This window comes from Pelmatolapia mariae, linkage group LG10_11 (genome assembly GCF_036321145.2).
Source record: "Pelmatolapia mariae isolate MD_Pm_ZW linkage group LG10_11, Pm_UMD_F_2, whole genome shotgun sequence".
NCBI classification, from domain to species: domain Eukaryota; kingdom Metazoa; phylum Chordata; class Actinopteri; order Cichliformes; family Cichlidae; genus Pelmatolapia; species Pelmatolapia mariae.
In genome coordinates this window covers 7,947,532-7,972,882 of record NC_086236.1, presented here as the reverse complement: position 1 = coordinate 7,972,882, position 25,351 = coordinate 7,947,532, and the positions used below count along the sequence as shown (strand labels likewise).

Sequence of the window (25,351 nt, the reverse complement as noted above, 5' to 3'; positions counted from 1 at the left end):
ACAGATGGTGGTCTAATAAATATGTACGGTGTACTGTATTGTATAATTATAGTATAAGGTTACATAGTAAACACCGTTTGGCATGGTTATAGTAATTTAGCTGTAAACTGCTAGGAAATACTTATATTTCAAAAAGAAATTATAAAAAGAAACAAAGTCACTGGATTTTAAAGTTAATTACTTAGTAATATTTCTCTTATGACCAATATTTGTTAATGAACTTTTAAAAGTAAAGTAATAATTTGTAAATTTGTGATGAAAGGTGTGAGTGGGCCACAGAGCTGGAATACAGCAGTTATAGGAGTGGCTGCATTAATTCTTCTCCACCAACAAAACCTCTCACTTATAACAAATACCAAACACTAAAACTCCAACCTGCAAAAAACTTCTAGAACGGGCCCACTGTACACCATAACTATACACTTAAATATATATATATATAAATGTATGTAAACACAGTAATGTAGCAACCACCTTTGACAGCCATTCAGAACAGTAGCAGCCCCATACTACATGTAAATCCATTAGCACCAGCAGTGTTACACAGTGAGTGATAGTTGCAGGCAGTGGGACAGGGAAGCTGACTAAGCAACAGTCAAGCTAATGAAGAGTTTGTGCTGAAGTGCTGATGGGGGACACATAACCACGTAGGACAGATATACATCGAGCGAGGAGAGCTATCTGAAAGTCTAATGGTCAGGGACCTGGGGGAAATATCCAGAGTTCACATCAATAAAGTCCAGCTTGAGAGGTGGTGTCACTTGTGTTAACCTCAGCTTAAATATGGCTTTAGTAGATACACTTCCTACATGCTCTGCGATGATTTTTTTGTTATGTAGTGGCTTCATATTCATCAGAGGATCAGAGTGGACGTCTGATGCACGAATGCTCTGCAGTTTAGATGAAATCCCCTCACAAGTGTAGACATGTGTGTACAAGTAAGACATTGGTCCTCATTTATCATGACTTTCCTCCCTGTTATAATTGTGATAGGCTGAGCGTAGACTGTGTATAAAAGATGCACATAGCTGCCATTACTCATAAATTATTGAGGTTTGGTTGAGAAGCCTCCACGCGAGTGTTTTCAGAGAAACTGAGGGACTCTCATACAGCAGCCTGTTTTTTCCTACTTTTTGATGCTAATGGTAGCATAATTTTCCAAATAAGTATCATGTTGGGTTCAGTAAGGCTTAAAACTAGCAACTGGGATCATAAATTCATCAGGACAGTGTAAACAAAGGAAACGAAGGGAATTTTCTCAGACTTCCATCCAGTGGTGTTCCTGAGAGTCGCCCCCTGCTGGACATTATAAGAAAGTTTTACTTTAACCAGAAAGGTATTCCATCATTTATACACAGTCTAAGGAGCTGTGTGTAAAAGCACTAAGACCACAGCTGCTGCAGACCTTCACAGTAAGGCTTGGATTTTAAAAGCTGTCCAGCTAAGAAAATTGCTCTAAAAACATTAGAAATATCTTCTACTCTCCTGTGTCTAGATTTCTATTCCAATGAAACTACCCAAGCTTACATTATATAATATTATAACATTATAATATTGCAGTTTCTAGTGAAAGATTTGGAAAAAGGTTGTCATTAATGACATTTATCGTGTACTTTGAGCATTAACGATGAATATCTTGTTCAGTATAAGCAGTGTTTGTTGGATTTTGGCAGGAAAACAGCTCAATAAATTAGGACCAACATCTGCAGCCACACAAGCTGCAAAGCAGCGCAGTCGACGTCATGTCTGAAGATGACTCATGGCTTCCTGTCACACTGAGAAAAAAGCTTGAACGCAGACCAGGACGTCACATGACCACATAGTGAGCGGATAGGACAGAAATGTGGGAAGCAGTTTGCCACTGGTCACGACAGTCACTCAGCATGTTGAAGCTAGCAGCGCGGGTGTGATTGGTTTCACTTACAGTCTCTGTGCAGGGAGCTAGTGAGGGGGGGAGAAAAGGCCTGGGAGGACCTTCTACGAAAACCCCATCTACATCTTATCAGCTTCCCCATCGCTGCCATAACCATTGAAAACCTCACTAAACTCGGCTAAGTTGTGGATGGTGGGGCTGGGCCGGGGACTCTGGCTTTGGCTAGGCTCGGGGCTATTGCGGGGGCTGCCTGTCTGGCAGGGGTAGCAGTGACGGTGAGATTGGTGGTATTGGGGGTGTTGGGACTGGGATTGGGACTGGGCCTCCACCTTCATTCTTTTGGCCTCGTTGCGTGACTTGTAGCAGAATTCGATGAGGGCCACCAGCATGGCCAGGCCCAGGCCCCCGACGAGGATGTAGAAGACCCCCGCCACGTTGCTCAGGCTGAGGGCCTGGGAGGACTTGTCCTGTAGCCGGCGGGGAGAGGAACACAAAACACAAGGGTCAGAGATCGTTTTGGCAGATCAGTCAAAACTTAAACACATAAAACAGGGTAAAAGGAAAAAAAACTTACAAATTTACACACAAAACTGATCAAACATCATTTTTTCACTACGCTACCTCTAACCTTTGTCTGTAGCAATGTTATCAAATATCACCTACTTTCTCCATATAAGTTAGCGTGCTTTTGTCACATATCCCCTTTGCTGTGTAGTGCTGTAAATACAGTCATATCCATTTAAATTTGGGTAATGACAGCCTTTTTTGTAGCTTTGCCACTGTGCATCACTACATCCATTTGAAATGAAACATCGATGATGATGTGATTAATGATTGAAGTGTAGACTTTCAGTTTATATTCCAGGGCTTTACAAAAAACTTTGCATTAACCGTTTAGGAATTACAGACATTTTTACACACACGTCCCTCATATGGACCGACTAACATAATTCTAAATGAACATTTTTTGAAGGACATCACCGAATGCTGTGTTTCCTGCTAGGTAGTTTAGTGCAGCTACTTCTTTTGTCTGGTCTTCCTCCCCTCAGCTACAATTGATGACGGCAGACGGCTGCCCCTCCCTGCGTCTGGTTCTGCTGGAGGTTTCTTCCTGTTACAAGGGAGTTTTTCCTTCCCACTGTCACCAAGTCCTTGGTCATAGGGGGGTCATTTCATTGTAGCAGCTTTTTCTGTATTATTGTTGGGTCCTTATATAAAGTGCCTTTAGGTTTGCGATAATTAATTCGTTTTACTAAATTAACAAATGCTAAACCTGAGATTTCCTCCATTTTTGTTTAGCTTTAGTTTGTTTTCCAAGTTCATAAAATCTTTTCAACAATTTTTATTTTCTTATTTAATTATATCATGTAGTTTTAGTTTTTTTAGTTTAACTATAATTACCCTGGATAATTTACTTCAGTTGTTTGTTGTGGTTTTTCAGGCCTTTTATGAGTTTATTACTCTGCGAATTAAGAATGAACAAGGTAAAGGATCTTGAGTAGATTCCAGCAAAGAGTCCATCAATCAACAGTACATTATGAGCCTGTTAAAATGAGACACTGAGTATTTTAAAAAATGGCTTTAACTCCTGAAAAGTTAATCCAATACTTTTGTTTAATCCCTTGAATTAAAGCTGAAAGTCTGCACTTCAGTCACATTCTGATTATTTGAGGTAGGAGACAAAATTAAAAAAAGTGTGTCATTGTCCAAAAACTCACGGGCCCGTGGTTTTCTTTGCAGTTACGCTAATGTGAGCTTTCGGGTTTCTTCCAACCGTTTAACCCCTCGTTTATTCAAATGTATGCAGCTGATCTCTCATGCTCCTGACCTGCCATTTATCTCCTCTTAATAAATCACCCTACATCCTTAAGGTTCGTTGGCTCAACACGAACGAACGGCTGTCATGCTCGGTCTCATTTGCAGGTGATAGCGTGTGTCCTGCACTGCAATTATCTGATTAAGACTGATGTGGATCGTACATGCTGCTTTGTTACAACGTGGCCACTCTCTCCATGCTCCAGTGCATCAGCAACATGGATCACTGTCAAAGTGTGCGGCTACAGCTGAGGCATACAGTACTGCTGACAACTAGTGTGACATACAGTAAAGTCTCAAGATGCCCTCAACCATCTCAGGTGACAGTCAACTGTGTGTGTGAGCCTTCATCTGCAGTTGCATCACATCGCTTAGCTGCTGTAAAAACGCCGAGCCATGCCTCGTGTCTGTCATGCTGTATCCTCCAGGCTACACCTTGAGTCTCTACCTGCGTGTCTGTTATGTGTCTTATCGGCCAGCCTGCTGTAATAACAGAACTGCCAGCGCTATAAAAGTGTGCATAGAGACAAAGAGAGGAGGGGAGGCTCCCAGGCTGGTGGAGACTGACCTTACTTCCAGAGTCCTTGGGTCCACACTCCCCTTTATCGTACCACCATTTGTTTTTCAGTTTGTCTAAGACTCCTGCTTCACTCAGTTTCAATACGGCAAGGTTTACGGGCGTTCTTCATATCACGGGGGGGCGGGGAAGGGTGGGGAAAATAACATAAATAACATCATAGGACATGTTATTTTATGTTATTCAATCAGAAGAAGCCCAACAAGAGCAGCTCAGTACTCTTCAGTACAAAGTGACGAAGCCAGTAAGGGGCCCCACTTATGCTACGTGTCTCTTTGCTCATTTATGTGTTTTAAAGGGTCGGGTTTATCGGGGGATGTTAAAGTGGGAAGGGGCAGAGCTAACAGACACATATACGTGGAGCCCCGGCTGCATCGCTTTTCTGGAACGGGCACATACTGCCGGGACCTTTGTCACAATAACCCTGGAGGCTAGTACTGTCAAACCAAAACTATTGGCTCTTTTACCCTCACTAAAACATCCCAAACCGGGCTACAATTATATTCCAAAATACTTATTTTGGTGCTAATTTATAATTATAATAGACCACTACATAAACAGTACGGCAAATATTTCTGCTTCCACAGTACTCGCTCTCCACTCTAGATTAGAAGTCGCAGTTTCCAAATCTTCTGCGTAACTGTAGAGATCGACCCGGCAGATGCTCCTGTTACCAACAAAAACACATCTCTCTTTTTTTTTACCCACATCAAGGTCACATGGGCATAGCGTCATAGCGGCTAACCTTCTCGCCACCGCCTCCGCTGCCACACTCTCCTTTGTCGTACCACCACTTGTTTTTCAATTTGTCCAACAGGCCTTGTTCATTGAGTTTTAACACTGCCAGGTTTACTGCACTTCTTGAAAACGATAAAACATATTTGGTGAGAGGGCGTGAGTATGCTGTCCAATTTGGGAGGGAAGGAAGAGAGGGGGGAGAGGAAAGGGAGGAGTAGCAGTAAGAGAGGGACAAGGGTGGAAAAGTGCATTAATCCCATTCGAGAACCCAAACACACCCTGAGTCAAAATCTCTCTCCCTCAAAGTGAAATGATATCAATAAATAAGCTCCTTATGTTACAATAATGTAGTCCATTTGTTTTTAGCCAAGCCATTGAAATTAATTAGCATGAGCTAGCAAGCTAGAGCTCATAAAACCTCTAGATGTCTAAGATTACACTTTAATCAGACACTCATGTTTCCCAGAGAATAATTTGGTACTCATGCGAGTATTGGCCCCACGTTTACCTTTACCACCATAATCTAGAAAAAAGTTCAATCAGCAATTCCCAGACAACTCTTTATTGTAGCATTAGCGTTAGCATACCCTAGCCAGCTAGAGCTAAAAAATATTTTTTTTCCAAAACTTTCTATAAAGTTTAATATTTATTTTTTTTAATATTGCAAACAGATGCCACATGTGAGTAAAAGTTCCAGTATAATACGATATGATTAATTATATAAATGAGAAAAAAAGAAAAATATCCAGAACACAAGTCGTGGGCTACACTAGCGACATGCTGCTAAGCAAAATATTTAACCTATCCTAGCTCTGAAATTTCAGTCTATTTATAATTAATGTAATTGTTTTTTTCTGCCTTTTAGACTACTAGAGTATAAATGCTATTTGACTGTTCAACAACTGGCTAAGAAAGCTTGTGTCTATCACTGAAGAAAATTTTTACCAAGTTGTGTATCTCAAAAATTTTAACTTTAAGATAGAAAGTTGAAATAGTGACCAATTCAATAAGAATAACTTTGAGATTAGTTATTATTTGATTTTTTTTCTGTGTCAGAAAACAGGTTTCTATAATTAGCACAACTACCTGGACAACATCTTCAGACAACTTATTTCTTCAGCATAACCCACCTTGAGCTACAGAAAAACTATAAATGACTTTGTTTGAAAATAGTTTTTGAATTTTAACATGAATTTCTCTAGTGTTGCCAACTGAGACCACTTGTTTAAAGCAGTTGTGTCCAGCCTGTGCATAAGGATGCCATTGTATCCTAATCTAGATCTGATTAATGTGATACGTTTTATATGTTCTACATCTTAAAGACATTTTAAAATTATTCAGATAAATGGGATTTAAATTAACCGGATTTGCAATCTCAGATTAATGGTAAAAAGTATTTTCCTTTGTTTCAAACAGGCATAATACCTTTAATTAATTTTAATCAGACATGGTGACTGAAATATACATATGGTAGATAATCCTTTTGCACACTGTTTCTTAATACAAAAATGAAAAAAATATATAAAACAAGTAATCACTGGTACAAAAGCGCGCTACATTTTGGCACTTAAGTTATTATATATTAAAATAAAAATCTGGCACCAGTTAGTTAGTTAGCTCTAGACCTACAAATAATTTAGACCTGATTTACACATGCATATAGTATAGGTATGGCTGCCAATTCAAAGCTCACAGGATTGCTGAGCATTAAGCTGCTCTGGAAAATCATGATTGGCATGAAAAAAATGTCCATGAAAAGCTTTCTTTAAATAAGTGCGTGTCGCAATTTCATGGCTTCTTTGTAAGGCTGCTATAGTGATATCTGATGACAGTGCAGCAAAAATGGGAAGGAGAGAGATTTGCTCCAGCATGCATTTTGATCCTTTTAATTTATTTGTAATATTTTGAAAGAAAAAAAAATAGAAGCAGTAAGAAACAAAAAGCAACAGAGCTCATATTCCAGTTCGGAGCCATATGAAATCACAGCCTTGACCAGCAATGTTGCCAGCTCTTGATGTCGCTGGTGTGTTTCCTCGCTGATATCCGGAAAAGTGACTGACAGAAGATGATAATCCTCAAAACAACAAAACAGAGGCCTGGGAGGGAGGACTACCCTGATCTGTTAGGCACTCTTCCTGGTCAAAGCAGTGGCTGAAAACTGGCACCAGCCTGGCTGCAAACAAATGATAGAAACCCTACTCTAGGTTTTGTGACCAGAGGAATTTACAGAAAACAACTACAGGGACAAAAGATATTTTAGATCATCAAAGGCAGAGCTTTTCAAAACTCAATTTCTGCATTTATGTGTGGACAAGGTCACCTTTTTCATATCAGACTGGGTGCTGTGCCACTGTTTGGAGGCTTTCGATTGGCCAAAATCTCTCTATAGTTGGGGTTATATTGCCATCTGTTGCTTTGGCATGCCCTTGACATTAATCTTTTTTGTCAAATCCAAATGGAAAAAAGTCCAGTTTTCAGTAATATCCATATATTTGCGGACATAGCCTTAAACTGTGTTGACGAAAAAGCCCCAGAGCGCTAACAGGGCACAAAGCTTTGTTTGATATTCTTACTGTTCTCTCTCAGTTCTGCTCTAATATGTAAGAGGACAATATTAAACAGTTACTGAATGCAAACAATAGTTTGCTAGAAAGTCAAATCTTGCATATAAACCAAACATGAAGCAAATTTTTTCTGCTGCATGAATATACGAGATGAACTAATGTCAAATTATCCTGAGAGAATAGAAGTTAAACAATTTTAATTTAGGTATAAAATACACCTCATAAAAAAACAAATAAAGAACTCCCCCCCCCACCCAAAAAAAAAACAAAAAAACATCAGCTGGATTTTACCCACAGGACACATGACATGAACTAAGAATAAGTAGAAAGATCTAAAAATGTGAGGGAGGTGAGGTATATAAGAATTATAAAAACTTTCACAATATTGGAGTCTATGTATACGAGTTGACAAAAATTGTAACTCTTTTGTGGGTTCAAACAACAGTTATCTACTGCTAATAATTGATAGCAAAGCTCTAAAACGGGTTATTTCAGTACAATGGCTTAAAGTGCTCTCGCTGGTTTTCAAATATGTGTTCTTATACCTCCACAGGAATAAATTAAAGTGAACGCAATTTCATTCACACCCCTGTGCAGTTTTGCCTTTAGTATATTTATCCTTTCCCCTCAGTGAGACCTTGCTGGAGGGCTTTGATCGATGAGTGTGTGGATTGAAATTGCAACTCCCCACTGTAATGCCACTGTATTCTGTGGCAGGTCTGTAAATTCCACTATGAGCGGGAGGCTGTGACAGAGTCTGGCAGAGTTACCCAGGGCTGAGCTTTCAAATGGCTCCCAAAGCACTATTTCAGTCACTTAGTTGAAAATAAAGAACCAGTCAACCGTGAAGGAACACTGAAGTAGCATTAGCTAAATATCTCAGAGCAATTACATTTTGTATATAAAATGCAGATTATCTTCTAAATGAGACATTTTCAGATGAGAGCTTCCAGAGCATGCCATTCCAACATGTCTTTGCCCAAACAGCAAGCACAAGCACAAACATTTACCTGTTGTGGAGAGCTGTAAAGACAAAAAAAGTGAATAAAAACCACCCACAATGAAGCCCCACATGCATGCAACAAACACAGATGTCACTAAGCGGCTACTTGTGCCCTCAAACAAACACATAAAATGCCCCACCCACCAACACTAAGCAGTATGTGGAGGCAGATAGAGATAGAAAAGGCGGCACACCAGGGAAGGTGGAATACCATAACAACACGTAGAACATATTGTTACACTATTCCACCCACCTTAACTGTGAACCCTTGGGTGTGGCTACTCCATAGCCCTTGGAGTCCAAGTTGCCCCCGACTTTCATTGTGTCGCAGGGCTTGCGCTGCTCTGTGTACTCATTCATAGTGGACTCCAACAAGAAGGCGTATTTTCCTTTGGACTTGCGGACCCGCGCCACACCCTCGGCCGTGGTCTTGGTGAAGACTGTGGGCTCAGCCGACTTCATGTATCCCCACATCTTCTCATAAACAGCAATTTTGGACCGCTGTGGGGTTTGGAGGGGTTTGGAGGTTCAAAGGTAGATGATGTGTGAGTGATAGAGAAAGCATGTCCACATACAATACAAAATAGAGAAAACATGGAGCATCAGTTCAAAAATTTACATTTTGTTTAATAATTTTGAAACATTTTACTGCAAAAAAGTCAAATAACAATACCGGCAGTTGTATAGACCAATGGTTCCCAACCCTTTTCAACTGGTATACTCTAAAGCCCTGTCAGATGGACCCAGCCACCAACACTTCTCATGTTCAAGCGTGTTCATATAAAGTCATTTTAAACTGAATTCTTGACTACTTTCAGTGGCAGTTTAGCCTTGTTATCATCTTTCCCAGCCCCCAGTGTCTTTGGTACTCTTTGGTGTCCTGTTGGGTCTGAAGTCTTTACTATAAATAAATAAGATGGTTCAGAGCAATCCTGCCTGAATACCACACTCACAGATAAAGAAACAGTAGTTCCAGCTATACCAACAACAAATAATTAGGTGCCGTTATTCCCATGATCTACGTCTCTGAGGGGAGTATGATTTTAAAATGAAATATTATTACTCTTTATGCAAAATTCTAACTGTTAAAAAACTTTTAGCTAAATAATTTAAACTGCTAGCCACACTCTTATCTAATGATTTACAGTTTTAGTACAGCTGCCCATTTCATTTCTTTAATCATATTCTTAAGAACAAACAGAACTGTTAGCTAACATTTATAACTGCTTCTAGTGAACATGATCACTGATGATCAATGATGATGATGATCTATTGTTTATATTTTCGCAAACTGTTCTCAAAGCTAGGTAATAATTAGCTAACATAATTAGCTAACAAATTTCCAACTCTTTACTCTCATTTTTTAAGTAAAAATTTTAGCTGCATTTATTATGCTTATATTTTTGTCTACAAACGTTATTAAAACCCAAACTAATAGCCACCATTTTAATTTATTTAATATTTAGTATTTATAATTTACCTTGTTATTTTATCTGTTTATCTAGTATGTCTAGTAAACCATTTCAACTGCTAGCCATACTTTTAGCTAGCTATTTCAACTTATAATAATAATAATAATAATAGCAATAATAATAATAATAATAATAATAATAATAGGTGCCCATTTTAAAAATGTTTTTTGTGACTTTTTTGTGTATCTACAATGGTGGCTAACAAACACTACAAATTTCAGTTAATGTTCTACTCGTTTAGCTTTTAGCTTGCTATTTCAACTGTTAATCAAAACTTTTATCAACAGTCTAATTAGTAACTATACTATCCAGCTCTTTAGTTATAATTTTAACCAGCTAGGTCTTTAATTTTCTTTGCAATCTAATTGAAATTCTAACTGCACCTTTATTTAATAATTTATTAGACAATACATATTTATATTTTAGTTTACCATTTCAAATATTAATCTAATATAGTTATGGGTGTGAATAATTTATTTTATTTTATTTTTTTACAGAATTTTAGCTATAAATTTGAAGCCACATAGTCAATTATTTACAATTTTTAGAAACAATTCTAGTTTGTTATTTCATCCGTTCATCCAAAATTGGAAAACTAAAAAAACTTGTTTACTTTCAGCCAACATTTTGAACTGCTCATTGAGCAGCTGAAAGGCAGCTAATATCTTTAAATGCTGTCATACTTTTTTTTCATTTATGAAAACTTAATTTTAAATGTCTTTATTTTATTTCCAATTGAAGTCTTATTTCTAATGCTTTAACCAACTTATGGGGTGGCTGCAGCTCAGGAGGTAGAGCAGGTCATCTACTAATCGGAAGGTTGGTGGTTCCCTGGCTCCCCCTAGTCTGCATGGGCAAGATATTAACCCCAATTTGCTCTCCACTGCATCCATCGGAGTGTGAATGTATGTGAATGGTAGTTAGTGAGCACTTAAAAGCATAGAAGACAGTGCTTGCGTGAATGTGGCATGTTGTATAGAGCGCTTTGAGTACTCCGGGAGAGTAGAAAAGTCCATTTACTTTCAACTTTTCTACTCAAACCTGTTTGGGTCTACTCAATCATTACATTAACAGTAATTTCAGTTTCCAAGCTTGTCTTCCTAGCAGAAATACCTCCTGGTTGGGAATCACTGGAGTAACATAACTTGACAAGGTATAATAGGGACTAGAAGAAAACAATATCATGAGGAGTCTTTGCGTTTTGAGCGTGTGTGAGTGTCAAAGATTGTAGGCCTTCACAGGGTCCCATACCTGTCTGAAAGTAGGTCACTAACTCTGGTAACACCAACTCACCCTGAAGAACTCTTTGGTTGAGCCAGAGTCTAATGTGCCATAGGCAATGTCGGTCTGTTTGGCCAGATCCTCTGCACTCTCAATGGGAGAAACCATCCTCTCCACAGTGAGAAAGGCGGCCAGGTTGGCCGTGTAGGACGAGATGATGATGAGAGTGAAGAACCACCACACTCCTCCTACGATTCGTCCCGATAACGATCTTAAAGATAGAAAGGAGGGAGGACGAAGAATAGCGCAGGAACAGATTGGATGGATTATGGCGAGGATGGGCAGGATGAAAATAAGAGGGAAGGAAAGTTGCAAGAAAGTAGAGCAGGAGAATGATAATTGGAGGTCAAATTAGGATAAAAAAAAGGGAAAAGAGTGAGATAAAAAGACAGAAGACAGTCAGTGGTATAACAATAGTGAAAGATTAGACAGAATGAGATATGAGTAAAGCATGGAACCAACAATGCTAATGTAATACCACAAGGTGGAGCTCTGACAACACTCAAAGCTGCCAGAGCTTTATTTACCTCTCATTAATGCCTCACAAAAAATACAAAATAAAAAATCCCACATGCTTGTGTTGACCAGCTTTGATAAGGAAAAAGGTACAGGCTACTTTTGTCCCTTCTTACCCACCCCCTCTTTTTGTTTACTGGCAGGATGAGGAGAGCTGCAGGTCCCCTGGCCGGCATAGCGGCGGCAGCACTGTTCTTTTCTTGTTTTTTCACTCGGGGCAGACAGATAGCTCGCTGCTCAGGAGCAGCGGAAGGTCGTGAGGAGAATCTTAAACCATAAATGCTGCATTGAGGAGAACAAACAAGATCTCCCCTCGGTGCAAATCAAACAGCAGCGGATACAAAACCCTCAGGCCTTCGTGTCAGATGGAGAGAGAGAGAGATGGGGATATGAGGAAGGGAGGAGGAGACAGGCATCTGCAACAGTCAGTGTGTTCTTGGCTGGTATTTCACTGTGTCTTATTGCGATCTGGCTATATTCCATTGCTCCCAATACACAAAAGCCACAGTATACAAATAGATAGCATCCTTTCCCTCGACTGACTCCACATACTGTAGGCACCTAATGAGAAACCCTCTTCTAATGTTCCCTTATGGCCCGTCTGAAAGAAGCGTGACTATCAGCACTGCTAAGAAACCTTCTGAACAAACACTTTGTGCTTCTACTCGACGAGTTCTGCAGAGCCGTCACCCCGACCAAAGAATCACTGAGGAAACCTCCATTTTCTCAGTCTGTACGGATGAAAGTGCCTGTAGCAGCTAAGGCAGCTTCCAATTGAGAAGTGCTGCAGTGGAGCATGTCTCCTCCACACACACACATACACACAGAGGAGTCTTTGCCCATGAAATAGACTTATTGACGTATTAGCTCTGGATTTGAATACAAATGACTTCCGTCTCTTCCTCTCCTCTCTCCTTGGGAGTATATTTGAGCACGGAGTATTTAACTGTAAAATAACGCCTTAAGAGGTGGAGGGCGTGCATGAAGATGCATCGATGAGTCCTATCCTCTCACGTCTATCGTCTCCCTTTATTTTCTTTCCCCAGCCACTAAAATCCCTTCGTTCCCTGTGTCAGAGCCTCTCCATTTTCCCCGTCCTTGCTTTATTTATATAGAATCAGCAGTGGATTGTGGGAGAGTAATAATGGGAGCAGAGGAGAGTCTCTTTGCCATCCCCTCCGACTGTCTGTGCTGTGTGTTTGCTGGCTGATACCGCTGACTTTGATCCACTGTGACACACTGCTGTGTCTTGATGGGCCTGCAGTAAACAGAGGGAGTGGGGGAGTGGGGTGAGAAAAGCCCTGCGCTGGGAGTCTGGGTAATTTTCAGGTCACGTTAGCGCTTCCGGTGGTTTCTTTTATGCTCTATTGTCCTTTAAGCGATGCTAGAATCCAGATGACACATTAAAAATTATATAGAAGCGTTTCAAAATAAGCACTCTCACCTTCCCATCACCTCTAATAAGATGCGTGATGCAGTTTACACACGTGTTCATATTTACTCCATATTTTAATTTGTGGGCTCCACATAATTCATAGATCAAAATAATTCGGATTAACTGTGTAAAACATCAGTTGTAACTCCTCCTCTTTTATGATAACTGCCTTCTGATTGGTTCACCCTAGTAAACCACAAGTGGGCGGGTATATCCTCTTTCTCTGACATCATGCAGATTCAAGAGTTGAAAATCATGCATTTGTTTTCATATGGATTTCTCTAACCTCATTTTTCACTGCTTACCACACTATATGGACAGAATTACTGTGCGGCATCTCACAGGTGTATCAAATCAGACACTGGCCATGCCTTAACAAACCTTTCTGAAAGAATGAGTCCTTCTAAATAGATCAAGAAGTCGAGCGTGGTGCTGTAATAAATTGCTCCCCTCGTGACAGACCACGTAACATCATAGAGCGGGGTCTCGGAGTACTGAAAAAGTGTCTAAAAGTCAACAACACTGCTCACTCACTAACTCCACCCTTCCAAATCTCCACTGGCACCAACATCAGCATAAATACTGTGCACCGAGAGCTTCATGGCATGAATTTCCACATGTGAATTTCCAAATTTCTAGGTGGACACTAGGTGAAAAGTCACCACTAACCACTCTTTTTCTTGCGTGCATTGTTTTTGTTTTAGTTAATACTAATTCATTTATTCGTAGCAGCCTTATTTAGATGGCATTTATTGCAGCACATCCCAGTTTCCGATATAAACCAAAATATCATGTTTGTAGTATTTGTCAACAACTAACCTCAGTAATTTACTCCAGCAGCTGAGCAATGTTGATGTTAAACACCACACAAACAATATTAAATAGTGCTGCTGTTTGGGACCATTTCCTGCAGTGGATTAATATTAAATTTGGTGCCCTGAGTGTTTACAGTAACAGGACAGCGTGCATGAGAAAATGAACTGTAATGTCCGTGTTTATCATTATAATGAAGGAACCTAGTGCGATGGTGTGGCTCATTGATTTGTTTTTAATAGTTATTGGACACCAGCGCCTGCTTTACTCAGTTGGTTGAGCGTCCCAGTCCAATTTATAATGGTTTACAGACCTTTGCACCATCTGCATGTGAATTAGTTTGTGTATACAGGACCTTCTGTACATACAAGGCAAATAAAAAGCCAGGAAACTGAAACCATGTCAAAATAACTTCCTCAGGAATTGAGATTGATGAAAAAGGCCAAAAGCGTTATACTATTTGCAGTTTGTGAAAGAAGAGCGTGTTCATTACAAGGGAAAGTTTGCAAAGTAGGAAAAGTGCTTGAAAACCCTTGGAGAGAACTTGACTGTAACGATGTATGAGTTCAGTGGAGGAAACGAAAGCTAGATGAGGGAAGTATTAGAAAAAAAAAGCGGAGACAAAAACAAATTGGCTCCAGTGTTGAAGCAAAGAGTGTCCGGCAAGCCCCGGATATAAAGAATACTAAAAGAGAACAATCTCAACAATTTTAGATTAAGTTATGTTAATTTTTTTTATCAAACGGAGACTAGACAGATGCAAGATAGCTGGTGTGATCCGAATATTGGCAGTTTTTCTTCATATTAATGAGCATGTACAATCTCAGATCAAGGTACAAATTTACCCCAGAAAGCACCCCTCTTTCATATTCACCCCAAAAATCGAGTACTGTGTGTTTTTCTCAATCCCACTGTAATTTCAAATAATCTAAATTTCACGAAGCATGCGAATGCTTCAAGACATCAAGAATGCATCTGATGAAATCCTGTGGTTGTAAAAAGAAGAAGAAGAAGAAGGTGACTTGAGTTTAAATATTTTAGACACTGTAGCTTCAAAGGGCCGTTGGAACAAGCAGCATATAGAATAAACTGTACTGAATCTGTCACTCTCCGTGGAACAACTTTCATTTTCTCAATCTGAAGCCACAGAATGAGACGTTTGAAGGGGAAAATGAGATCGTGGCGCTTAAGTAAAAAAATTCAAAGATAATAAAAGCAACATGAAAGCAAAGCAAATCTCTTATCAGGATTAGATATGGTACGCACTCTGTTAGTATCACTGACCATCTGATGCATTCCCCACTTTGCTCTTTTACCTCCTTTGATGTGGGGAAAAATAAGATGAAAAACTTCTGTCAGATTTGATGTGTGATATGAGGATTTCTGCAGCATGTGTGGTTAAGAGGAAGAAACAGAAGAGGAGGTGAAGTAAAAGCTGTGGAGAGATGGAGACAGTTGTATGGAAGCCCGTTTCCACCACTAAAAGAAAAAAAAAAAAAGGATCCATAACTTATTTTCTCAAAATTTCGACTTATTTTCTCGAAATTTCGACTTATTAACTCAAAATTTTGAGAAAAGTAACTCGAAATTTTGAGTTAGCGCTGCCAATCAGTAATCTACGTGAATGACGTCATTTCCTTGTTACCCGGAAGCTGAAGCCCTCAGCTACAAATGCTACAGCTAAGCTACCGGTATTACATCCAGTCATGAATGCACAGATTGCTGAGTATTTTCAGCGTGGCTTCAAAAATGATGAAATCCTTGTGTTATTAGCTGAATCACATGGCGTTACTATCAGCAAACGTACTTGCGAAAGCGCCAATTTGTTGCGATCCAGTTTTGAGTGCGCGTTACTCTGCGCCATATGCTTCCAGGTAACTCGAAATTTCGACTCATCAACTTGCAATTTCGAGTTAATAAGTCGAAATTTCAAGAAAATAACTCGAAATTACGAGTTATGGATACTTGTTTTGTTTTTTTTAGTGGCGGAAACGGGCTTCCATACAGTTGTGACCTTGAGCAAAGCCTAAATAAATGGGGAGGTGCTAGTTTGCTCCCAGGGTGACACCTGGAGGTGAGATCATGGTACTTGACTTATTCGTAGCAGACAAATTGTCACTCTTGAGCTCTGTCTCTGCTCCCATGTTCTGTCCTCGGCTAAATCTCTAACATAATTTTGCAAAATAAAATCTCGTCACTAATTAATGCCAGGTCATATTACCTGTACTGCAGAGGCTCACAGCCCTATAGCTCATCCTTTGCAGGTGACTAACATACTGAAGGCTATGCTCCTAACTAATACAGGCCTGAAATGCTCAAAAAATACATCTGGGCCAGCTGTGGCTCAGGGGATAGAGAGGGCCATGTAGTAGCTACTGGATCGATCCCGAGCTCCTCTAGTCTGCATGTCAAAGTGACCTCGGGTAAGATATTCATCACCAAACGATGCCCACGATGCATGCATCACAGTACGCAACAACAGCTGTGGCAGGGTTTCTATCTCTACAAGTAGCTATCTATCTCTACACTGACTTCAGATGAAACCGGTAGATCTCTCTTGCAGACACCTTCTTAATATTCAGGTGCAGGACTCTGTTTTTAGACACTAACAATTAATTAACACTGATAGCATAAGCATAACACTTCCAACACATTTTTGTAATTAAAAGCCTCCCTGAGAGTGGGTATGATGTTTGAACCACTCCAAGCCAACTGCCAGACTTAAAAATATGAATTATTTATACTAGTATAAAGTGAAAAACAGAACACATCATTACATGCACACACATCCAGAATAAGGCTATAAAATGCTTTACTACTCAGTTTCAGCACTGATATATTTGAGCGCTTTCTTACTACAAGCCTTATTTACCTGCACGTTCACACAAGCTCTAAAGGATGCATCAGGGGAAAACCTGGGGTTCAGTATCACCCCCAAGGAAACTTCAACATGCAGTTTGGAAGAGCCAGGTATGAAGCCACTGAACAATAGACTAGATGATTAGCAGATGACCCACTCTAACTGACTGAGCCACAGCTAGTCTAAATGTGAAAGATATTTGAGGAAATATGACCAAAACAAGCAGCTGCAGATAATTAGCAGATAAAACCAGATGTAAAATGTCAGAATAGGAATGGAAAGATTAAAAACAGTTGAACTTCTCACTAAAATATAAAATGAAATATATAAAAATAACAGAAATTTGTAGTAAATGCAAACCTAACAATCTGTTTATATTAACTAAATGATCACATAGTACAGATAACAAAGGGCCCGTGTTTTAATTGTAAAAAGCCTCCATGATCCTCGGGCATGTCTGATCTGCTCACATTAAGATGGTGGTGTGCTGCCACACGTAACCAAGATATTACAAACCTCCAGCATTATCTCCTGGGGAAATATAATCTGTGGGATTTTAAATACCTGACACTGGATCGCTCTGTGTTGTCAACCTTGAAGAAAGCCTGGTCGTATCGCAGGTGGATGTTTTGTTTTCTGTTTGTCATTTTAAATGCCATATATGAAATCTTACACCTGTCTAGCTGTAAAAAAGAATACATATATTGTGGTTTATAGCACCTAATTAGTTGTATAGACTCTATGGATATTAGGAGCTATTAAATAATTTTAATGATGCCTATACAACCTTCTTAAATCGCTGTCTTTTCTCAAATATTTGCTTTTGTCCAGAGAAACTGTGTTTTTTTTAAATCTCATGAGGCTTTTAAAATTTATTGAACTACAACCATCTGAAGAGGATTAAAATTCCACTTTAGCTGAATTTTAGTACCAGTAAGGTCATGAGGAAAAAAGAAATTGAAGCATTTGGTGAAAAAAATGATCTTAAAAGGGAACCATTAAGCTCCAAATCTGTATCCAGAGTTCAAAATATACTTTAATTGTGCGGGGGTTAGCATAGTCGACTCATACTTAACCTTGTCAGTTTGATCGGTGATTATTAAACTGGCTACAGGTGTGGCTGTCTGTGTCTATGTAAAGTGTGTCTATGTAAACTGGTGACCAATCTAGGTGCACTTCCAGTCTGAAACAGGCTGCTTTAGCTCACCTCCCTTTAAAGCCACAGTCTCTTTAATGGAAAACAGTGGGTGGAGACCACAACACGATTACAATTATGTGAAATAATGTGTGAAATGAACTTGCACTCTGGCTGCTTCAAAGAAGGTGACCAGGTCTGCAACCAGGCGCCGCCTTCAAAAACGACAATAAGATGGAGTCAGATGGGGATTGAATGGGGTCAAGTTGTTTCAATTACATGCAATTTGTTTGTGATAATACAGGTACTAACTGTGATAAGTTGCATCTACATGCACAGAAATTCCCATTAAACAGGAATTGACATTAAGTATTTACATTCAGCTTATCCAGAAATTCCTCCACGAATAGTAACATTGTTGCTGCAGGACAATGATTTAACCTAAAATGACAAAGTCACACAGCAACCTTTATTTTATATAGAAATGGAAGCATAACACAACCAAGTTGTCAACCAGTTGAGTCATCTATTTTAAAGATGTGTCGCAGACAAGTTGAGCTCATTAGCACAGACTGACTCTGATTTATTGCAACCTGTCTGTTTATAGATGAGATTGCAGTTATTTGCCAGTCTGTCTGAGAGTGATTGCAGTCTGTAAAAGCTGGATTGCAATTGTTTGGAGACAGGCTGCCTCCCACAAGGCAAACTTTGCAATCACCTTTCAATCAAAACTTTGTTCTGACAATGAAAAAATAAATAAAAATCAGTGCAATCACCTAGTTACCAATATTATTTCCTAGTGAGGAGGTTGCCGTCCTATTTTTACTTCACTTCCTTCTGATTGGCTGCCTCTCAAAAATCAGGTAAATGAGGCTTCTGTGGTCACATCCAGAGCTCTGTGTGGAATAACCACATTAGGATATCAGCTTCCCCTCAAAGTATTTCAGTCTGAAGCCTGAACTTTCGGCTCACAGATGCTGTACAGATGCTAATCTAATTATTTAAAACTTGAGCAATATTTAATATAAACTTCCACCATTGTAACAGTATATACATTACAGAATGTAACAAAGAGCACAATAGCCCCCCTTTAAGGCAACAAATGCACATTTTCTTGTAACTGGACAGGTTTTTACCAAAATATCAAAGCGGGAAACATTAATACCACTTTACCTTGAAGCTAAAGATGACAACTACACAGATGCACATGCAGCCTCCAGCATAGCCCAAAATTGGCTAAATTAGTGCAACAAATCAACCTCATAGACGGATAAGCACTGCTGACAGGAGCAATAAGCAATGCAGCAAAACAGCACTGTGTTAGCTAGATAACAAAGCTAATTGGTATTGAACTAATAGAATAATGAAAGTCTTGGAAATAGACCACTTGAAAGTCATATTTTTTCCCCTTTTTCAAACGCAGCTTCTGCTTCTGGCCTAAATTCACAACTCAAATTAAAAGTTACGCCTCATCTATAGCCATCAGGAAATCTGCCATCAGTATGCACGCAGTCTGAGCTAATCAGGACTAATCAAGCCAATCACAGCATTCTCATTAGCTCGCCGGTGATTCAGCAACGATGACTCAGCAGAAGAGATAGAGATAATCCATCTGAAGCAATGAGACAGAAGTGACTGCAAACACCTGGAACAATTACACCGGAGATGCAGACGGCTGCCTGGATGTTTATATTGACATTTTATGAGTTGCGATGTGACATCCTGCATTCTCAAGAGGAAGCACCAAAATAACTCCAGTTCTATCCAAGTGGGATTTGTAGTCAATTAAAAACACTATCATGTCGCCATTTCGTTTAAGCTCCCTTCTTCTCCTGTTTCCACAGAGACATTACCATCGGAGACCAGGATATTAATCACTGAATTAATTATTATGGGCTGCCTCGAGGGAGCAGAAGGGGGTATTAACCCTTATTAAGAGAGGAAGAGCGAGAAAGAGGAAGACATTCAGTGCCATTTCAACTTCTGCCTTTCGTGGAGGAGCTGCGCCATGAATCAAACTGTCGACACTAACAGTAGGTGGATTACATCCAAGAGTCACAGCTAAAAATACCACATGTAAGGTAAAAGCCAAGACCACCACGCTGGATGGACACATGTCATGGGCTTTGGGTGTAGTCGCTGATCTGTTAGCCATTCAAGCATAAAATAAAAGGCCCCTAACTCAAGGGGTGAACCAAAGTTGTGACTACACATAACAGACAATTTGGCAAGGCACTTTGCAAAGCACTTTGTCTACAGCCTGTGGCAAAAAAACACATATTTTGTTCCTATTTGCTTAGCTGAATCTATACAAAATGTCAAAAGTAAAAGTTTGAATGGCATAAAGCTATGAGCAGCAAATCTGGCAATATCTCAGCACTGTGTGCTGTGTGTCCTTTAAAAAAAAATTGAGGAAACTGGACAAGTGGAGGAAGGAAAAATTAGATGAACAGCATGTGAAAGTCTTTAAGAAGTAGCTCAAACAGCCACCTCCTCCAGTTCCCCTGGTGGGATACCACTGAATTCCCAACACCTGACCTCGTAGGTGCCCACAAGGTATCTTGGTCTGATACCCAAACCCCCTGAACATACCCAAACCCCCTGGCAGCTCTACTCTGAATCCCTTCCAGCCTCTTTTTCTCCTTCTCCTTTTATGTCATCTTTACCTCTTAAGGAAAGTAAGAAACCCCCAAAAAACAGTCAGAACTTTGTAAAGGGTTAAACATGGGGATGCTTCCCTCGCAAGTTATCTAGCAACCAACATCCATGTACTACATATAATTGGCTTGAAAGGTTATGGTAAGACGACTTGGAGAAATTATGGCTCCTAAATCGGCACATTACTTTGTGATAACCATTAGTCTGAGTGCTTTGAACAAGTCTTGCTACTAATTGAGTGGACGTTTTAACTTTAATATAGGGATTTATTAGTAAGTATCCATCAGTTTTTGTCAATTAATTAAGCAAAATTACATGTTGTAAGTTTCCTGTTCTTTCTCAGTGGGTTTTATTAGTTGATGGCTATTTGTACTGGTAAAATGTCCAACCTTAAATGAGAAATAAACATGCTGAGAGCCTAATGCAAAGAATAGTTTTGGTCTGTGCTTTGCATTAGATGTGAATGTGGTAGTTTTTGTAGGGTGTTTTTTTTATTAGCCAAGAATTTATATATGTATGTATATATATATATATATATATATATATATATATGTATATCTCTCAAACGTGACATTCGGCAGTGCCCTCATTGTTTTGACACACTAAACAAAACAAATGACTAGACTACACACTAACTACACAAGACAACACACCTAACTACCCACTCCAAACATGCTAAATGTCATGATTCGCTCTTTTGCCGCGTCACTCCCAAAGCTTTCCCCTCTTCCTAAACAACCAAATGCCACGTGCTGGGATATCTTTTTTTTTGATTGGTCGACATGTTACATTTTTCAACCAACAAGAATGTCATGTTTTTTTTCTTGTTTTTTGGGAGGTTGTTTTCCTCGCAAGCACCACTGTCATCCCAGGTTGGCTAAGTCATCGCTAACCTTGATCCTGCTGCTGGGGTTCCTTCAGGTCTTTATCTTCGTAACAGAGGAGTCAACCATTGGTAGCATCAGCTTTGTTTTTACTGTTTGGTTCCACACTAAATGGGGCGATAGTATTCAGGAAAAAGCATCTTGTATATTTTTGAAAATCCAAACTCTGGTTTTACATGGCCTATCAACACAATTGAAAAACTAGTATATAGTTTTTCTTGTTGCTAAGTCATCCTAAATTGGTCATGTGATTTGAACACACCGGTGCATCCGTTGCTCCCAAATGGTTAAAATCAGTCTATATAGATGTCCACAACACAAGGCACAAAATACAGTCTGTTGTCTAGCTTATTTATTTGCTTAACAAATAGGCGAATATAGTAATTTGGGACATTACTTGAGCTAATTAAGCCTTATGAATGTGAACAATGTCACAGCTGGGTTCACCAGGTTCAAATGACCCATTTATGGCAATTGCATTCATTTGTATGTGTGAAAATCATTTTCCAGTGGGGGGCCCAGTATCTGTCTCCCGTGCTGCTTGTATTGTTTTGGACAGAGCTGTGGGGTTTTCTCTAATGAAAACTGACACAATGTGACCCCCAGTCAATCAACGCGGATGTGACCAAAATTAACCTTTGCAAAACTTGCTCTGAACCGGCTACCCCAAACAGTTTAAAGCAACAAACACTGCGGATTAGGTCTACAGCTTATGGGGTTCTTATGTAATCTGTCTGCGGTGAATGAACGTTTAGACTCTGCATGCAGACTGGATTTCCACCGCTTGGCCAGCTCCTGACTGCACGGCCCTCACTCTAAATTCATCCCACTTTCACCTTTGGCCTTGTCACTTCCTGTATGCCATATAATATCTTCTGTGTGAGGGGATTTGCATGTCAGGAAAGGCTCCCGGGCTTTGGGATTCTGCGCTGATGGACTGGGAGAGGCCCCCGTGGGACTGGCAGTGACGGGTGGAAATGCAACGAGAACACAGAGGGTTGAAATGTAGACTTTTCATTCTGATGTCAACATTGTTATGCAGCTCTAAAGTCCTTATCTGCAGTATGCAGGCGGAGATGTGGCAGACTGGAGTGGCTATGGCGGTGAGTGTGGGGTGGTCTGCACACATGTGAACAAAGCAATCGTACTCTTTAAATGAATGTGCTTAATCAGAGTCACAGGCCCACTATAGCCTCCTCTATAGGTTGCTTACGTGACTGGGCCGGGCTATAATGTACCTCAGGATCCTCCATCTTGTTCTCCTCTGCTGTGGGGGAGGCTGAAAGATACAGGCTGGTTTGGTCCTCCTTCCATCTCCTAAAATCTTACTAACTCTATTACACTATAAGATCCATAAGGGCTTAAAAGAGATAAAAGAAGTGTTAACTGAAGGACTTAAAATAACTATAGGAGCAGTAGCTTAAAATAACCAATCTGCCGGAACTTTAAGCATGACAAAGCCTTTCAAACTGCAAAGAAAGGCTTTACAGAAAATGAGAAACCACTAAGAATTATGGGCCTTGGCAGCATATAAGCTTAAGAATGCCAGGGTGTGCTGACAGAGAGGAAGCCTGATCTTTGATTGGGGAAAAAACAAAGATCTCCAGTTCTCTACCCTTCCAAAGTACACCATGCATACTGGACACCAATCGGCTGGTAGAAAGCCTCAGGGAGGCTGGGTTTCGGGGGTCTCGTAATTTGGACAAAGGGAAGAGAAGACACAGACACGTAATGAAACACGCAGGCTTTCGGACGGCTGCTTCAAAAACAGAAACGCGGTCGCTAATGTAACCGGAGCTCAAATACACAAACACAAGTGCAAAGTCACAACTGCCGGCGCTTGACAGACACCCTGAGAGCCTAATTCCCGTACAAGCAGACAACACAGCGTATGCGAGTCAGGCAGTGAAGAACAATAAGGCTGGGGAAGAGAGAGAGACGGAGGAAATCAATACTCGCTGAGACTTTCTCTGTCCCACACAAACACACCACAAACAAAGACACACAAACAAGCAAGAGTGATTTCACTGTGCACACACAGCATGAGGAGCACATACTACATACAGTGCAATTAACACAGTTCATCCTTAACCCCTCTATATTATTCTTACCAACTATATCGCCATGCAAACTACCTCCGATATACAGGATATTCTGTGCAGTTACTTGAATAACGCAAATACGCTACAGTTATTTAATGGGGTACGACTTATTGTGAGTGGCAGATGAAAACCTCAAAATTATAACTTTTTAGAAACCACAGAAAAAGTTTTCCTTTAAAGAAAATAGTTCATTATTTTGGGAAGCTTGCTTTTCTTTTTTTTGTCAGCTCGAGAGACGCGTGTCAACCTGACATCTTGTGAGGTAAGTAAGCAGCTTACCTTCTTTTTCTCCTAACAAAAAGACTGGAAACAAATGGAACAATTAACATTGTCTGAGGCATAATGGCCAAATAAATGGATGCCAACAAAATTTACTTAAGTCAGTCTAATTGTTTTCTAAATCTTGCTAATTAAAATATATACCGTTTTAAGCCAAGCTAGTGGTGCGGCTCTGTGAATGGAAGTGCAGCATTTTTGATGTACAATGAAATCCATCCACATGTGTTGGCCTGGACAGATTATAAATTAAGAGGCCCCTCAGGCACTCATCCCATAGAGGACCAAAATACCCAGACTGAAAGAGACCCAAAAAAAGATGTTGACTTTTTTCATCACTTTGTGCCTCTTTTCTTTGTGTGTTTAATTTAAGTCATATTGCAAATTCTTATCATTTTTGCTCCTTGTGGCCATTATTTTGCTCTAAATTTTGGTCTCTTTTGTATTTCTTTGTTGCCATTTTTCATTTCCATCTCCACTTCTTTTCATTCCACTTTGTGTGTTTTTCTGGGATATGTATAGTGTTTCTGGGATAAGATCAGAAGCCCCTGGGCTCGTGCCCAGCAGGCACATTAATCTGTCTATAACTATTGGATAAAATTTTGTGCAGACTTTCATATATCCGAAGTCATAAGAGAGCCAAGGACGTGATCTCCAGTCTTCCACTAGTTTCAGGAACTTTTATTGGTGTTTCTGAGAAAGTGAATACTGCTCCTGGAGTCTGCTCTCCACTGTTATAGTTTTCCTAAGAAAAGACTTATGTTATCTAAACTTTGTTCATATTAATAAACTCACCTCAACACGATTCTGATTTTGTTTTTTTCTTCGTATACAGTGGGGGAAATAATTATATGGTATATTATTGTAGTAGTTCCATTTTAACAGAGAGACACAGACTATAAAACAAAACCCCAACACCCTCATGGGAAGAAAGGTAGTGGAGCAGCCCAGTCACAGGAATTAATATTAATCTTGTTAATGATCTGAAGGCAGTGAGGACCACAGTCACTAATAAGTCATAAGCAGCTCCCCCTGCTCAAGAAGGCACACAAACAAGCCCGTCTTAAGTTAGAATCTAACTGATTCTGAGATGGGCTGGTGAAAGTACTGTGATCAGATGAAACCAAACTCAAGCTCTTTGGTATCAACTTGAGTTGCCGTGATCGGAGGAAGAGAAATGCTGAGTATGACCCAAAGAACAGCATCCCCACAGTCAAGCACAGAGGTGGAGACATTTAGCTTTGGGGCTGTTTTTCTATTAACGGTAAAGGACAACTTTACAATAACCTCCTTTTCTCAGCCATAACACTGAAGATGACCTAAAAACCTAAAACCTACCACCAAGGCAA

General features: G+C 39.8%; 1 protein-coding gene across 2 annotated transcripts in view; it reads right to left on the bottom strand.

Annotated features, from left to right (window-relative positions):
• gria4b (glutamate receptor, ionotropic, AMPA 4b) overlaps positions 1-25,351 on the bottom strand; it is a 168,466-nt gene that overhangs the window by 2,889 nt on the left and 140,226 nt on the right. The window contains exons 12-15 of one of the 2 annotated variants that reach the window (XM_063486111.1): positions 11,336-11,534; positions 8,824-9,071; positions 4,257-4,371; positions 2,203-2,340 (exon numbers count right to left, since the gene is read on the bottom strand). In XM_063486111.1, coding sequence (XP_063342181.1) covers positions 2,203-2,340; positions 4,257-4,371; positions 8,824-9,071; positions 11,336-11,534 — 700 coding nt within the window. Of the gene's footprint in view, positions 1-2,202; positions 2,341-4,256; positions 4,372-5,010; positions 5,126-8,823; positions 9,072-11,335; positions 11,535-25,351 lie in introns of both variants that reach the window. The other variant, XM_063486109.1, reaches the window with a different exon arrangement.